At 61.8% G+C, this 15,930-nt stretch overlaps 1 protein-coding gene across 1 annotated transcript; it reads left to right on the top strand.

Moving 5' to 3' along the window:
- Positions 1-1,723: 1,723 nt before the first annotated feature.
- On the top strand, positions 1,724-9,226 carry LOC123849275 (ficolin-1-like). The gene is given in 8 exon segments (XM_045881894.2): positions 1,724-1,826; positions 4,082-4,195; positions 4,779-4,832; positions 5,350-5,433; positions 6,494-6,624; positions 7,087-7,196; positions 8,046-8,200; positions 8,738-9,226. Coding segments are annotated over 8 exon segments (999 nt in total). The 3' UTR covers positions 8,986-9,226.
- The last annotated feature ends 6,704 nt before the right edge of the window (positions 9,227-15,930 follow it).

A 15,930-nucleotide genomic window follows, 5' to 3' on the forward strand; every position in this document is an offset into this window, starting at 1 on the left:
CCTGGACCTGGAGCGTGAGCATAGACTTGCACGCCTCTCATCGGGAGACTGGACAGAGGGTGGAGGACAGAGGGAGGCGAAGGAGTGGGGGCGCGGGCATCCACGGACTCTGGGGAGCCGGGTTCTAATACTGGTGCTCGGGTAACAGGCTATGTGGCCCCCAGGGCAAACTCCTTCTTTCTCTGGGCCTCAGATCCCGCATCCATGACCAGAGACGCCCTCCAAGGTGCAGCGGCAACCTGGGCCTGACCCTTGCCCTGTGGACTTAAGTCCCCTCTGTGGTGTTTCACGGCTGGGTCCTCTTTGGCCTCTTGCACAGAGATGACCACTCCTCTGGCTACTGTCTTTACAAGGGATTTGTTCAGTATGTTACAATTGTAACTTCAGAAGTCCAAGGATTTCCTGAAGCTTTTAAGTTTGATTTACTCTGTATATAAGAGGTATGTTTTCATGACTCTCTTTAAGGGGCCTAGGAGTAATCCTTGTTCCATCGGCTGACTTAAGAAATCTCGGCTGAAATCATCATTAGCGTGTTCGCAAAATGAATGTATCCCTATTTGTGTTTTAGCATTTAATTGTCTGCCATTAACGGAAGCTTCGGGGCATCAGCTAATTTTTAGAAGTCTGATCATGCAAATAGGTGAATGTGCGGAACGTAGGGGTCCCTTACCTGTTCCAAAGCTAAATACACAGGACTATTTCCTCCTCAAATCACCAACAGGTCCGAGACTCAAGGTCACATTTTCAGTGAGATTAGCAGGCTGTTAGGCTAACAGGCCAGATTCTCTTCAATGTTGCCAACACTCAAAACACCAAGTTGCCGTGGAGTGCCTTATGCTACAATATCAGCTCGACGCATTTCGGTCCCTCGACCTGTCTACACACTGCGGGAGGACAGTTCCTGCTCGTGGAGCCAACGGCCTGGCTGTCTGCGTCTGTCCTGCCCCGAACTTCGAGAGCAGGCCCCCGAGGGACGTCCCGTTCCGTGGGTCCCCAGGGAGCGCGCCTCTCCCCGCCACTGGGGTGTGGCCTCTCCCCGCTGCGGACCAGTCCGAGTTGATGGTAGCAGGACACGCCACCCCAAGATAGGCCACGCTGGCCTGTGGCTTATTCAGAGCTTGAGGGCCCTTGAAAAAGAGGATATGCAGGGAGAGGCTTTCCCTGAACGGCCTCACCCACCTCAAGGCAGGTCCTCCCCAGGAGCCTGGACGCCACCCCTCCGGGAGTTCTGCCAGCCAGCCGGGAGGCCAGGGGTGACCCCACACACAGACAGCGATCCCAGACCACCAGACCTTTGAGGTTCCTCCGAAGCCGGGTCCCCTCTCCTGAAGCCAGGTCCTCTCCCCAAGGGCCTGCCCCTCTCCTGCCCCTAGTACGATGGCACCTGGGCCCGCAGGCTAAGCCACCCGGGGCAGCTAAGACACCCGTTTCCCTGCGCGTCTCCCTGGCGAACCCGCAAGAGGACGTTCCTTAGACACAAACAGGCAGGCTGGCCCTTCCCCGCACACGGCCCGGGGGCCTTCTCCTGGGGACAGTGTCCCTGCCCAGGGGAAGCAAGGCCCATTACACCGGACGCTCGTTAAGTAGGGTGTGGGGCTGTGTCGCCTCCGGCTGGCGCCTCAGGAGGAAGTGGCCACTGGCGTGAGAAAGCAAGCCAGAGGTCAAGGTGGGCGGCCGGGCCAACAGAAGGCAGGGCGCTCCTGCAGCCGCGCAGACCAGAGCCATGGAGCGGGGCAGAGCTGCCGCGGCCACCGGGCCCGCCGTCACGCTCGCCATCATGCTCTCGTGCACTGGGGCCTGGGCCGCTGTCGCCGACAGCTGTCCAGGTGAGTCAGACGCCGGGTGAGCCGCCCGCACATGGATCCGATGCTCGGCAAGCCGGCAGCCTCCACTTGCATGCCAGCCTCGCGCTCGGCCCGCCACGAACGTTCCTGCATAGTCCTTGTGAAAGCACACATTAAGTGTCATTTTCCAGAAGAGGAGGCTGGAGGGCAAAGAAGGAGAGGCAGCCCCACCCAGAGGTGATGGGCGCTGCTCGGAAGTCAGAACCCGCTGGCCCGAACCCTGGCCTGTGCCATTGGCAGTGGACCCTGGACAGGCATCCTGCTTCTCCGGGCCCCAGGGTCCACGAGCCGGGGGCGATCACCAGGGTCCATGAGCCGGGGGGCGATCACCAGGGTCCAGGAGCTGGCGGGCGATCACCAGGGTCCAGGAGCCAGGGGATGATCACCAGGGTCCAGGAGCTGGCAGGCGATCACCAGGGTCCAGGAGCTGGCGGGCGATCACCAGGGTCCAGGAGCCGGGGGCGATCACCAGGGTCCACGAGCCGGGGGGTGATCACCAGGGTCCAGGAGCTGGCAGGCGATCACCAGGGTCCAGGAGCTGGCGGGCGATCACCAGGGTCCAGGAGCCGGGGGCGATCACCAGGGTCCACGAGCGGGGGGGCGATCACCAGGGTCCAGGAGCTGGCGGGCGATCACCAGGGTCCACAAGCCGGGGGGCGATCACCAGTGTCCACGAGCCAGGGGGCGATCACCAGGGTCTAGGAGCCGGGGGCGATCACCAGGGTCCACGAGCCGGGGGGCGATCACCAGGGTCCAGGAGGAAGGGGGCGATCACCAGGGTCCAGGAGCTGGCGGGCGATCACCAGGGTCCACAAGCCGGGGGGCGATCACCAGTGTCCACGAGCCGGGGGGCGATCACCAGGGTCCAGGAGCCGGGGGCGATCACCAGGGTCCACGAGCCGGGGGGCGATCACCAGGGTCCAGGAGGAAGGGGGCGATCACCAGGGTCCAGGAGGAAGGGGGTGATCCTCAGGTCCCACCCCGTGGGTTGTGTGCAAAGGCAGAGGGCGGGATGCCGCCCGGGTCAGATGGCATGCCCTTGGCACCGGCGCTGGGACCTCACCCTGTGAGCCCCGCGGTGTCCCTGAGGCGGCAGATCAGGGCAGGCTCCGGAACGCCCTTCCCTGGCTGGCGGCTCTCATGAGCCCTTCCACCTGCGCTGACCTGTGGGAGGTTCCGGACCGGGTGGGACAGGCACAGGTGTGCTACCGGGGTCCGAGGGCCACAACTTGCCTCGGCTAGCCAGGGTTGGGCGGGGCGGCGAACACGACTTAACTGAGGATCCCGAGAGGTCTGCGGCGCGTGAGGCCCGACACGCACACGGGACCCCATCATGGCACAGTTAATTTGTTTCCCTAAGCACGTCTTGTTTCTTAACGTGTCTAAAATTGCCAAGCGTTCTTTTTTAATGAGTAAAAATTAAGCGAATTTCAAAAATGAAGTCTCCATTGTTCTGACAGTGAGGTAAGGACATAAGAGACCCCAGATGGTGGCACAGCCCTGTCCCCTGCAGGAGCCTGTGGTGTCCAGGCGGCCCCCTGGCATCCCCGGACCTCAGGCCTCGCCCGAGGATATTTTAGTTTTATATCGACACAATTAAACTCCACGAAGTAAATAACCCTCCTCTCCCGGGTCTGTGGCCCCTTGTGTCCTTGAAGCCAACACGTCCCTCTCCAGGGACCCACAGGGACCCTTTCTGGCTCAGAAACTCCGTGAGCACATGCCCGAGGTCTGGGGTGAAATTTCCATGTTGACCCCAATTCCCCAAGTTTCTTATCAATATTTATCGTTATTATTTATTGAAAGTGCCCAGTGTTCAGGAAGCTCTTTGTAAATGCCAAGGACCCTGCTTAGATTATAAACATGTGCCTCATCTAATAATAGACCTCTTCCTATCCTCTTGGAGCTCAGAGGACACAAGCCCAGAGGGCTTGAGTGACTTGTCCCGGGACACACAGCACTGAGGAGCTGGGCTCCCTCAGGCAGGGAGGACTCCAAGGCCATTCCCTCCGGCCTGACCAGCACCCACAGCAGGGCAGAGGGGGGATAGAGCAAGTCTATCTACACCAGAGGCAAAAAACCCACCTGCAGGCAGACCGTCCAGGCGTCCCCAGCGGTCTGCCCCGGCCCGAGGTCACCACGCAGGCAGAAGCCTCGGGTCAGCCGGCTCGTCTGTGGGATCTGCTGAGCCGTCAGGCCCAAGTGGAAGGACCGACTGTCACTTCGTGTCTCTGCAGAGGTGCAGGTGGTGGGGCTGGAGGGCTCCGACAAGCTCAGCATCCTCCGAGGCTGCCCGGGGCTGCCCGGGGCCGCGGGGCCCAAGGGAGACGCTGGCGTCAATGGAGAGAGAGGTAGGTGCAGTGGGCCAGGGGTGGGGTGGCAGGGGGCCTGCCCTTCTCCTGCTAGACCCAGGGTTGGGCGTCCCCCGCACCCCTCGGCTGCAGCTCGGGCCCTGTGCACAGCCAGCTTCAGAACCGCATGCCTCCTCTCTGCGTGGAGTCAGACCCTACGTGGAGGGGCTCGGGATGACCCGATCCGGGGGCTGGGCACGGGGCCAGTCTGGCTCGCCCTGCCCGGGACCCACTGCAGGAGAGCCTGGCCGGGTCCTGCGGGGACCGGGGGGTCAGGGTCTCCCAGGATGTGCCCCGAGATCCGGGCCCCTGACTGGATGGCTGGGCTCGGTGAGGGCAGCATGGGCCTGGGCCCACCACGCAGAGCTCAGCAGGGGCAGGAAGCCACAGCGGCCCTGGGGCCCGGGCTCCCGGTGACGGCCTGCTCCCCACCCTTGTGCCCGGGGCTGCTCCGTCCACCTTGGGGCAGCGGTTCTGTGGAGAGGAGGCCCTGGGCAGACCTCAGTACTTGGGGCAGAGAGCTCACGTGGAATTGTGGCGGCCGCACCTTTGCCCATGATGCCCTTGTCCTTGGAATTTGTAGGAGCACCTGGTTCCCCTGGAGTCCCTGGGAAGGCAGGACCAACGGGACCCAAAGGTAACAACGTGAGGAAGAGCGAGGACCCCTCGGGGGACCCCGGGCTCTGCCCATAGAGAAGTGAGAGAGGAACACAGACAGAGATTCAGGGAGACGGGGAGACAGGGACACAGGGAGGAGGACAGAGAGAGAGAGAGACAGGGTGGGACAGGGAGGCAGACAGAGGGACAGGGAGGGTGGGGACATATTTCCATTCCCAAGGAGCCTTGAGCTAGTGCATGACCAGAGTCCTGATCCAGGGAACTTGGTCCACAGTGACCTGTCCCTCCCGGGGGCAGGATCCCAGGCCTCGGGGTCCCCTCCCCTGCTTGCAGACCCTGGCCTTTGAATCCTTGGAGACCCAGCAGAGCAACGAGGGTGTCCTGCCCAGAGCAGGAGGCCTGGGGCTCGGCCCCCGCTGTCCTTCCTGCTGGTCCCCGAGGGCAGAGCAGCTCGGTGGTGTCCAGAGTGCTCACGCGGCCTCTCACTGACCACACTTCCCTGCATCGGGGGGCCCATCCTCCTGTCTCTTCTCCAGGAGACCGAGGGGAGAAAGGAGTACGTGGGGAGAAAGGTGAGCCCGGCTCGCGGTCCTGGGGGCGCCTCGGCAGGCTTTGTCCCTGTGGGGGTCCCAGAGCCGCAGTCAGCCTGGCAGCCTCCCCTGGGGAGGGTCTCAGACCCAAGTCCCTCTTCTGGCAGGGAAACGGTGGGAGGCGTGCAAGGTCTGGCTCAGGGCTCGGTTTGATGGCCCGGGTGGTGAGGGCCCAAGGGATGGCAAGACAACATTACTGCCGAATGGGGACGCTTCACGGACTTTCCCTCCTATCCATTCTCACTTCGACATCAAAGTGTAAGCGTCAGAGAAGGCAACTCACAAACTCTAAACACAGGCAGGAGCTCCGTGCACGTACAAGAGTGCAGGAGTGGGGCGCAGACCCGAATGCCCAACGCCCCCAGTGCTCTCCCCAAGCAGAGGCTCGGAGGGACAGCGGGTGGAGCTGACACCAACCAGAGAGACCAGGACGAGTCCATACCGCGCCACTGAGGCCCAGGGGCCCTCAGGAGATGGCCGGCACGGGGTGCACGCAGTGACCCTGAGCTGGACACAGGGGGCCCAGCAGACCCGCGCCCGGGGACGGGCAGGCTGGAGCCCTCCCTGGGACTGGACGGTCTGCCCCGGGCAGATCCCGATCCTATTTGCGTGCTGTATGCCGGCCGCTGAGCACTGCGGCTGGAGGGGACGGGGGCGCCCGTTTCCAGACCCTGATGCGTGCGTCCTCTCCCCACGAACAGGAGAGGCTGCGCATCACTCCTGTGACAGGTAGCTGACCATGCCACCGACCTCCCCACGCTTCCCGCGGACCAGAGGCCAGCCCCACATTGCCCCGGCTTCCGGAATCCAAGGACCACACACTCTTACACACGTTTCCCTCCCTCGGCTACTCAGCAATGGGCAGCTAGCACCTGGCAATGTTCTCAAGAAGCTCAAATGTCCCCTGAAGGCCAGGGGTCCGGGGACTACGGTGGGGCAGCCCTGGGAGGGGGGATGGCCATCACGGCCGGGCGACCCGGGGCTCGGGGCCTGTCCAGGCCCAGGGTGCCCCTCCACCCGTGTAGACGCCCCGCATCCCCGCCCCGCCCAGGGCTCCCTGCCTGACATCAGCCTCCGGGTCCGTCCCCAGCACCTCGGACCTGCAAGGAGCTGCTCACAAGGGGGCACTTTCTGAGCGGCTGGTACACCGTCTACCTGCCCGACTGCAGGCCCCTGAGCCTGCTGTGTGACATGGAAACGGACGCGGGAGCTGGACCGTGAGTGTCGGAACCGGAGACCGCCCAGCGGTGCACGGGGGAGGGCGGGCTCTGCCTGGGGATCCCCCAGAGCAGCTCGGCCGCCCGAGGGAGGACACTCTCGTGTGGCCTTTGTCAAACTGTCCATATCCCCCTGTGAGGCCGACCCGACCCTCTGGCCCAGGCCGGGGTGAACCAGACACCTTGGTGGGGGGCAAACCCTATGGGAGCGAGTGCAGACTTTGGGGTGAGGCCCGGAAGGAGCCCACACCTCCAGCTGTGGTCACCCACCCTCTCTGTTCCTCCGTTTCCCCCTCCCTTAGCTGTGGGCCCTGTCCACCTCTGGGGTCTGAGATGAGCCTCCCAGCCATGCCGGGCTCTCGGCCGGGATGCTCCCTGAGCTACAATGCCTCCCCTAAGGTGGTGGGGCCCCTTAGCCGTGGACCCCAGCAGGGCCCGGGCCCCCGAGCCCACTCGCCTTCCACAGGTTTTCCAGCGAAGGAGCGACGGCTCCGTGGATTTCTTTCGAGACTGGGCCGCATACAAGAAGGGCTTCAGCAGTCAGCTGGGGGAGTTCTGGCTGGGGAATGACAACATCATGCCCTGACGGCCCAGGGTAGGTCCCTGACCCCCACCTGCCCCGGACCTGAGCCCTGGCCTCGCGGGGCTGAGGAACACGCCCCTCCTCCCGCTGGGGTGCATCTGAGCAGGACCCCTTAGTTCTGTGCCCCCCCATGCGTGGGAGCCCTGTCGTGGTCTCACACATCAGGTCGGAGCACGTAAGGACCAAGGTGAAGGACTCTGGCAAGCATGGCGCCTCTGGTATCTTAGATTCTGAGACGGGAGGGACCAGAAGCCTCAGGGGTGGGCTCCACGTCCAGCCCCAATCCTCCCACCTCCCACCATTTCTCTGCCCCTGGAGGTGCCTATTCGGGGAAGAGAGAGGCTCTCTCCTCCTGGTCCTGTGTCCCCGCCCAGCACCCCAGCCTGCGCGGTCTGGATGAGGGCAGGGCCTTTACCCTCGGGCTCGTCTGCCCAGAGCGTCACTTGTCGCTGTCCTGGGGAGGCCGCCAGGTGGGCCGTCTCCCCTCCCTGCCCAATACGCCTTGGCGGACTCCTGAAACACCTGCTCCAGCAAGTAGCCGACCTTCCCACATGGAGGGACGCCAAAGCCGTTAGGGCATGGGTCTGCGAGTGAGGCCACAGCCGGCGGGAAAATGCACATTGTTGATGGAGAGTAGCGTCGGTTTCCAGCGGACGAACAGGAGGAGGGGGTTTCAGGTGCAGTAGAAGGGCTCTTGGGAAGTGGGTTGCAAGTCATATAACCAGGGACTTATTCTACGATCGTGTGGCCCTTCCCTGCCTGCCAAGTTCAGACAGCCCCTACCCACTCTCCTCAATTCCCACCTCTCTGCCCTGGAGACAGAGGGTCCCTCTGCTGGGACCTCACAGCCTTTCTGCCCCAGGAACCAACGAGCTCCGTGTAGACCTTGTGGACTTCGAGGGTAACCGCCAATTTGCCAAGTACAGCTCGTTCAAGATGGCGGGCGAGGCCGAGAAGTACAGGCTGGTCCTGGGGGCCTTCGCTGGGGGCAGTGCCGGTGAGTGTCCGCCCTGGGCCGAGGGGCCTGGGCTGCGGCGCGGAGGGGACCTGCTTCCCGTCCTGGCTCTGCCTCGTCTGTGGGCAGAGAGGCGGCGGCAGCCCGACGTGGCTCTCCATCCATCCATACGTGAAGGAAATGTCACCCACGCCTCACGGTGCAGACGAGGGCCACGGGACCCATTCAGTACAAAGTCCAGGAGAACTGGTGTTCTGATTTACCGCCATTATTGATGCCAACAGGGGCAGGGGGATAACGTGGACCATTTCTGTGGAGCTGAGCTCCTGCTTCATGGTGGCTGGTGCTCTCTGCTGAGCAACCTAGGAGTCCAGGGCCACGAGTGGCCTCCCTCCAAGACAGGGTGCCTGCCAGCTGGCAGGGACAGAGGGGATGACGGATGCCAAGGCCACCGTACCAGAGAGCAAGAGTTCACCGGCACCCCCGAGAGTTGTGCAGTGCACGTCTTACACCCCTGGACAGGACGGTTCCTGCCTAGACCTAGATCCAGGTGAAACGGCCCACTCTCCCTCTGTGCAGGGGATTCCCTGTCAAACCACAACCACCTCGCCTTCTCCGCCAAAGACCAGGACAATGACTCCATTCCAGAAAAGTGTGCTGAGCGCTACAGTGGGGCCTGGTGGTATTATCAGTGTCACCTGTCAAACCTCAACGGTCTCTACCCCTGGGGGTCTCACGAGACCTTTGCAAACGGCATCAACTGGAAGTCGGGGAAAGGCTACAACCACAGCTACAAGGTGTCAGAGACGAAGGTGCGGCCCGTCTAGCGCAGGGCGGTCCACGCACACAGTGGCCGCAGCGAGGGCTGGTCTGGTCGCTCCCAGGGGAGGGAGCAAGGGCTTGGGGCCCTCCCCCTTTCCCTCTGGGACCCTCTCTGCTTTGTGCCTCTCACCCGCACTAACGCCCTGTCTCCCATCTGGGAGGGTGAGAGCAGGGACCCCGGATCTTGGCAGCCACGCATTTTCTCAATAAAGACATTTGCTTCCACGCTCGGCACACATGGGCCCCTGCCGCTTGCCTTTCCCCGACCGCTGGTCACGCCGCCTCTGTTCGTCTGTTCGCGCCCCACCGTGGGCGCTGAGGGTGTTTCTGGGGGGTTTCAGGTCAGGAGTCGGCACACGGGGCCTGTGGCCGTGCCCCGCTGCTCTGTGCTCGATGGCCACGGTCGGTGGTCCCGTGGCCTTTATTCTGCAGACAGAGCAGAGTGGCGGAGACACAGACCATGTGCCCACGACCACAAGCCCTAAAATCTTCCCTGTGGAGCCCATGAGCCAGTGTCTGCTGACCCGGGCTCAGAGGTGACCTGGCCTGTCCCAGTCCCCAGCCCTGGGCCCAGCTCTCCCCACTCAGCCTCACCGACCCACTCCCGGCTTCCCTGGTTCTTACTGAGACACCCTCCGACGTGGGGCAAGGCTGACCATAGGCCTGGGGGGCCCTGAGCAGGAACAAGCCTGAGGGGGAGTAAGGCAGCACGTGTGGGTGCTCTGAGCTGCTTGGGGGGGGGCGCTCCACCCGGAGGGTCCAGCGCCAGGCTGCCCCACACCTGGCCAGCAGGCACCTGGGCGGGGAGAGGTGCCACGTGGGCGGGCAGGCCATCTGAGAGACCTAAGAGGCATTAGCCCGGGAGCCTGTGTCTGCCGAGCAAGCTACCCAGCCCTCTCTCCCCACCCCGCCACCCCACACGCCCTGAGGGGACCCCATCCTCAGCTGGGTGCGGGTCCCCGCAATGGCTGGCACTTGGCCCTTCTTTGCTCCTCAGGTCCCCCTAGCCCCCTTGTGACCACTGTGAGGCTTTGTGGTCTCCTTGCAGAGAATCTGGGAGGGCCCAAGGGGGATCCCACCTTCCTTGCCCCCAGGGTCCCTTCGGGGGAGCGCTTAGCTGGTCTAACAACCACACAGAGCTTGGAGCATGTGGGGTGGTGCTGCGTCCGAGATCCTTCTGGGAACGCGCGCGAGGTTTTCTCTCCTTTCCTGGAGGGAGCCGTGTCCTGAGGATCACGAGCCTCTGCTTGGCCTCGGGCTCCCTGAGCCGCCCCTGCTCTGAGGGGAGCCATGCAGGACCCCACCCTCAGCCCCGACCCCAGGGAGGAACGGCCGTGCCCCAACCCTGCCCTGGGCGTGGGACAGTGGCCACGTGGGCACCTGCCGCCCCGGGAGCACAGGATCTCATCGTGTCTCGACCTCGCAGCCCTGGACCCCGGGTCCTCCTGGGAATGACCTTCCTTCCGGAAGCCATGATTGCAAAGAGACAACTAAACCTCGAGAAAGCACTTAACCTCTCGAGTGCCACGTCATTATCGTGCAAGGCAAAAGTAAGACTGTTAAACGCAGAAACCTTTTGAGCTGGCAAGCAAGAAATTCTTTTTAAGTTTTGTTCTAAAAATCCGTTTAATTGAGAGATAGGTTAAGAGGTAAAAATAATAATTTTTGTAAATATTTAATTTGAGCCTTGCTGGACTTCATTTATAAATGCTCTCTTGCTTCTAGGACTTGATAAGACTTTTTTAAAAGGACTTATAAAATTGCAAAGATATTTGAGAGAGGAAAGGGCTCGTGTAATTAACCTAATGGAATAGCAGATTTATTTGCATTATATACACATGTGCATTGCAGACGTGTGTGGTTGCTCGGGCCGGGGATGGGGGTGGGCTTGGGAAGGTGTAAGCAGCATGTGGGCCTGTGAAGGGCTATTCCGCCCAGCCCACCGTAGGACCAGCTGGCCCTGGGGGGGCCCCTGGCAGCAGCAGGTGCCTGCAACCCCCTCCGGCCCCCCATGAGGCCTGGCTCCTCTAGGTCACCAGAGCTGCTGCAGGGAGGCCAGCTGCCTCCCAGGACCAGGGGGCTGAGGCCAGCTTGGAGCCTGGGCCCAGGCCACACGTGTCCCCTGGGCTGGGCTGTCCCCTGCCCTCCCTTGCTGCTCCTCCGAGGGTTCAGGTCTGCGGTGTGGCAGAGGGGGCAGGGCCTGTGGGGTCTATGCACACGCCCCTTAGATTCTCAACTGTGGTGGGACCTCTGTGGTCGCGGGAGGGCACGGGGTCCTGCCTGGGAAGCCTCGCTTTGGTGGGAGTGACCCCTGAAGACTCGGGGAGCAATGAGGCCGCCCTGCAAGGTCAGGACGGTGCACCCGGGAGTCCCAGCTGCAGCGGGAGGGCAGTGGTCCAGTCCAGGAGGAGGGGGGCTGTCCTGCGCGTCCACGGCCCCGGGAGGGAACAGTACCGAACGTGTGCGCTTAGCCACGGGCATCCTGACCTTGAGTTTCCCTCCTCGACGCCCCGTCCCCGCCCCCCACGGGTCCTCTCTCTCACTCTTGAACTTCTTCTGGCTTCAGTCTGATTTCTGGTTTCGTCTGCCCTGTGCTGGCCCTCGTGGCACGAAGGCCCTTTCTCCCAGCCAGCATGGGTGGGCCCATGGAGCCTTCAGGAGCCCTCCATCCCCTGACCCAGTGGCTCTCGGAGCCTTGGGCTCAATTCTTGCTATGGTCTGGTCCCCACCCGTGCCTTGCCTTCCAGTCCAGCACATGCTGGGAGCCCGGCCTGGGGCTCTGGGGGCTCCCTGCCCTGGTCGGCCATCAGTATGTGCTTGGGAGCCCACGTTGGCCACCCAGCGCTGTCTGAGCCCTGGGGTGTGGGACTCCCAAGGTCAGGGTCCCAGAGTGGAGCTGCCTCCCTCAAGAAGAAGCAAGTCTTTGTTTCACGGGGGAAATGCCCCGGCTTTGCGTCCACAGACCTGGGTCTGCCTGGGCTTTGCCAGGTGTGGGCGGTGTGACCTTGGGCCGGTCACTCGACCTCTCTGCGTTCTTTCTCATGTGCCTGGGGGGGAACAGGGTGGCTCTGAGGACTCTGGAGTAAGGACGGTGGGCACAAAGCTTGGGGTCTGTGATAGACTGAGGGGTCAGTAATCGTGGTGTGGGCATTGCCCGCCTCCCCCTGCACCCCCCTCCCAGTTCTAAGGAGCCGCCCTCCCCAGCCTGGCCGCGGGGCTCAGGTCCGGCCTCAGCTTCTGCTCTGCAGTCTCACCTGGGAGGAGGAGCCCCTTGGCTTCTCGGTCACTGTTGTAAGCTGCGGCAGCCCCGGCCCCCCATCCGCAGCTTCTCTATGCCCCCTGCCCCCTGGCCGTGGGCTGGTCATGGCTGTTCTGCTGGGGGTGTCGGGGGCTCTGCTGTGGGCGTCCCGGGATTGGAGGTCGATGCCACTTCTGTCTGCATCTCTGGCTGCCCACACTTGCCTGGGGGTGCTCTGAGGGGCAGAGCAGAAGCCAGGCTGCCTGGGGTCTCAGAATCCACCAGGGAGAGCCTCCTTCCCCCCTTGCTCTCTCCTGGCCTGAGGAACATCCCCCACTCCCCGGAATAAAGCTGAGCTCTGGGGGCTGTGAGGGGCCCCAAACAGTACTGTGCTCCCACCCCAGCTCGCCAAACCCACTTGCTCCAATCCCTCCTTCCTCTGCGCCCACGTTCACAAGTTCTTCTAAGCCTCCAAAACCTTAGGGCATTTTACAAGAAAAGGACTTGTAAAGGGTCATCTGGTGGATTTCAGGCTCAGGCAGGTCAGGCGAAGCAGGACATGCTCATCGGAAGGGGATTATGTCGTAGGCTGCATTAACGAAGGCGCAATGTCTAGAATTGAGGAGGAGACACCGCACTCTCGTCTGCACAGGTCAGGCCACACCTGTGCCTTAGGCCCTGAGTGTTGCACTTCAAAGGAACCAGGGAGGGCGTGTGGTCTGGGTGCGGTCCCCTCGAAGTCTTGCCTCCTGGAATGTGGAAGCAGCTCCAGAGGCTCCGAGGGAAGAGCTCGAGAACCAGAACGACGGTCGTGCGTGTGTCCCATCTGTGGGCTGAATAGGCCTCTCGAGGGAAAGAGCGGCCTGCGGAGGAACATAGCTGTTTGCAGGCGGGATCCATGGAAGGAATCCCAGGAAGGTGAGGTCTTGCAGAGTTGGAAAATGCTGAGCATTTCTAGACCCCAAACAGTGAGAGATGGGATTTTGTTAAAGCCCCTGAGGATAAGACCAGTGGACCATGTTAGGGACAGAGCGGCCCTGCCTGGTACACCACGATCTTTGTGTTCAAGCCTGAAAGCCCAAGCAGGCCTCCCCACGACGATCAAGGCAGAGACGTGTGCACGTCCATTAGCAATAAATCCAGCGGGAGAAGCGCTTGAGGAGGAGTGCATGGAGAAGGAGGAGGACAAGAGGGGCTGGTCGCCGCCTCGCAGCCCCGCTGACCCGCCCCCGGGGGTGTCGGACCGTGACCTGGGCAGGAAACACATCTGTCTTGTCTTACAGCCCTGGGATAGGAAGGTTAAGTAGCTGGCTGTCACTCACCTTGACACAGAGGTGGCCTAGGTATGGATGGACGGTGGACGTGGAAGGGGAGACAGGAGCCCCATATATGTGCTCTAGTCCTGAAACCGGCCCTGGGGGTGGAGCCCACGTAGGCCCCTTCCCATTTCTGTAGCCACACTCGAGCTCCTCCTCGTCGTCCTCATGGTCCCCATGACTAATCAGCCATATGGGGCGGGGGCGGCCAATTATCTGATTCCCGGAGCCTTGTGAAGCCGGAAGCCCCACCCGCCCACCCTGAGACGTGGCAGCAGTCCCAGTCAGGAAGCCGGGAGAGCCACAAGCCATCTGGAAATGTCCATCTGTCCCAAAGCATCAAACACAGCCCTCCCAGAGTCCGGCGCCTTCCATCACGAGAGGGGCGTTCTCAATTTTAACCAGGGTTGAACAGTAAACCATCAAATCTGGGGATGGGAAAGAAGGTGCGGCGGCTCTGGTTCGTGCTTCCATTCAGAACGAGGATCGGTGGCTCCCCAGCCCCCAACGGCCCCCATGGCGGCCTGTGCAGCGTGACCTGGGGCAGTGGTCCGTGGCATCAGAGCTCCTCCTCTTGTGGAACTGGCCCTGCCTCCCCGCAGAGCTCAGCTCTAGAGGGGGCCTCACGGAGAGCACAGCAGGGAGTTCAAAGTCCTTGATCCAGGACCCCCATAAAGGGCCGGCTTTGGGCTGCTGGCCAGGACATCAGAGTCAAGGGCAGAATGCACATCCAAGGCAAAACAAAAGTACCCCGAAAACCATGCAGGACAGGCTGGTGAGGCCCTCGAGGCAGCGGCCTGCGCCCCGAGTAGGGGTTCCAAGTCTGAGGAGCTCAGGCACGGTGCAGTGGCGTCTGCCCGGTGGCCGGCCCGGCTCCTCTGCTCCTGTCTTCAGGCTGCATCAGCGTGAGGGCCGAGACGCGCTCCTGCTCGGGCCTGCTTTCCCGGCCGGCTCCACCGTCCTCTAGGACCAGCTTGGCTGCTCTGAGCCACGGGGAGCGGCGCCTCCATTCGCTTGCCCTCAAATCATCCAACGGCATGTGATGGGTCCTAAACCTGACTGTCCCTCAGAACCATCTGGGAGGGTCTTAAAAATACAGAGATAAAAATACATCCCAGACCTACGAGACCAAGATCTCAGCAGGGAAGAGGTTCTGTGTTTGTGGACGGCTTCCTGCTGCTTCTGGCAACGAGCCACGTGGGAAAGCCCATGCGCTATGACTGGCCACGACCCCTGTCCCCCGTGCCCCCACGCGTCCTCAGACCCCAAGGCGGGAGCGAGCCAAGCCAGAAGTAAATCCGAGCGCTAAGAACGCTGAGTTGGGACCCGGTTAATGCACGATAGCATGACATGCAGTGTCATGATCTTCGTGTTTCCCATATAGGGTCACTTTTACAAAGAACAGTTTATTTATTTATTTATTTTTTTAAAGATTTCATTTATTTATTTGACAGAGAGAGAGAGACAGCGAGAGAGGAAACACAAGCAGGGGGAGTGGGAGAGGGAGAAGCAGGCTCCCCGCGGAGCAGGGAGCCTGATGTGGGACCCGATCCCAGGACCCCGGGATCATGACCTGAGCCGAAGGCAGACGCTTAATGACTGAGCCACCCAGGCGCCCTACAAAGAACAGTTTAAATGTTTTGAATCAGCAAGCTCACCAGGGAACTTATTTCTGGAGAAAATTTCAAGATGAGGGAAAGTGGTGGCATAGATGCGTTCCTTGCAAAGTCAGGATATATCCAGTCCCCACCGGTAGGAGGGTGACCGTCCCCTCGAACAAATACAGGGTGACCATTGAAACAGGGTGACCGTGGGAACTCCAAGGGGGGATAGCTACAGTCGGAAGACGTGCTCCCAGGAGTCCACGAACGGATGAGAAGACAGGGACCAACCTCCAAAGTCCAGAGATTCTCTTCCGAGGCAGTGGAGGTGACCACAGACTGAGGAGCCGCGGGGACCTGATGTCGCAGGGACAGAGCCGGTCTTCCTGGGGGCCGCTGCCCGGCACAGCCAAGCGGGAGGCTGAGAGGGCATGGGCTTCACCAGTGGCCAGGAGAGGCTCGCCGAGAATGTGCGGACTGAAGGTGGGGCGGGGGATGAAAATGTGGCCAACAGACAGGAGACATGGGCACACAGTAAGAACACATTGCCTGCACGTGTAAGGGGAGCATTTGAAGCAGGGGGGCGGGGTGGACAGAGTCCGAGCGAGCCTCACACATGCGTCTCAGCATAGCCCGGGGCAGAGGAAACCTTATAAACCGCCCGAGGAACAGGGTCACGTGCCTTCGGAGGAGCAACCCTAAGACTTTGTGCAGAAATAACGGCATCTAGGGGCGCCTGGGTGGCTCGGTCAGTGAAACGTCTGCCTTTAGCTCAGGTCATGATCCTGGGGTCCT

Source organism: Mirounga angustirostris, unplaced genomic scaffold (assembly GCF_029215605.1).
Source record: "Mirounga angustirostris isolate CCGP_5_RB_7025 unplaced genomic scaffold, mMirAng1.0.hap1 SCAF_15, whole genome shotgun sequence".
NCBI lineage: Eukaryota > Metazoa > Chordata > Mammalia > Carnivora > Phocidae > Mirounga > Mirounga angustirostris.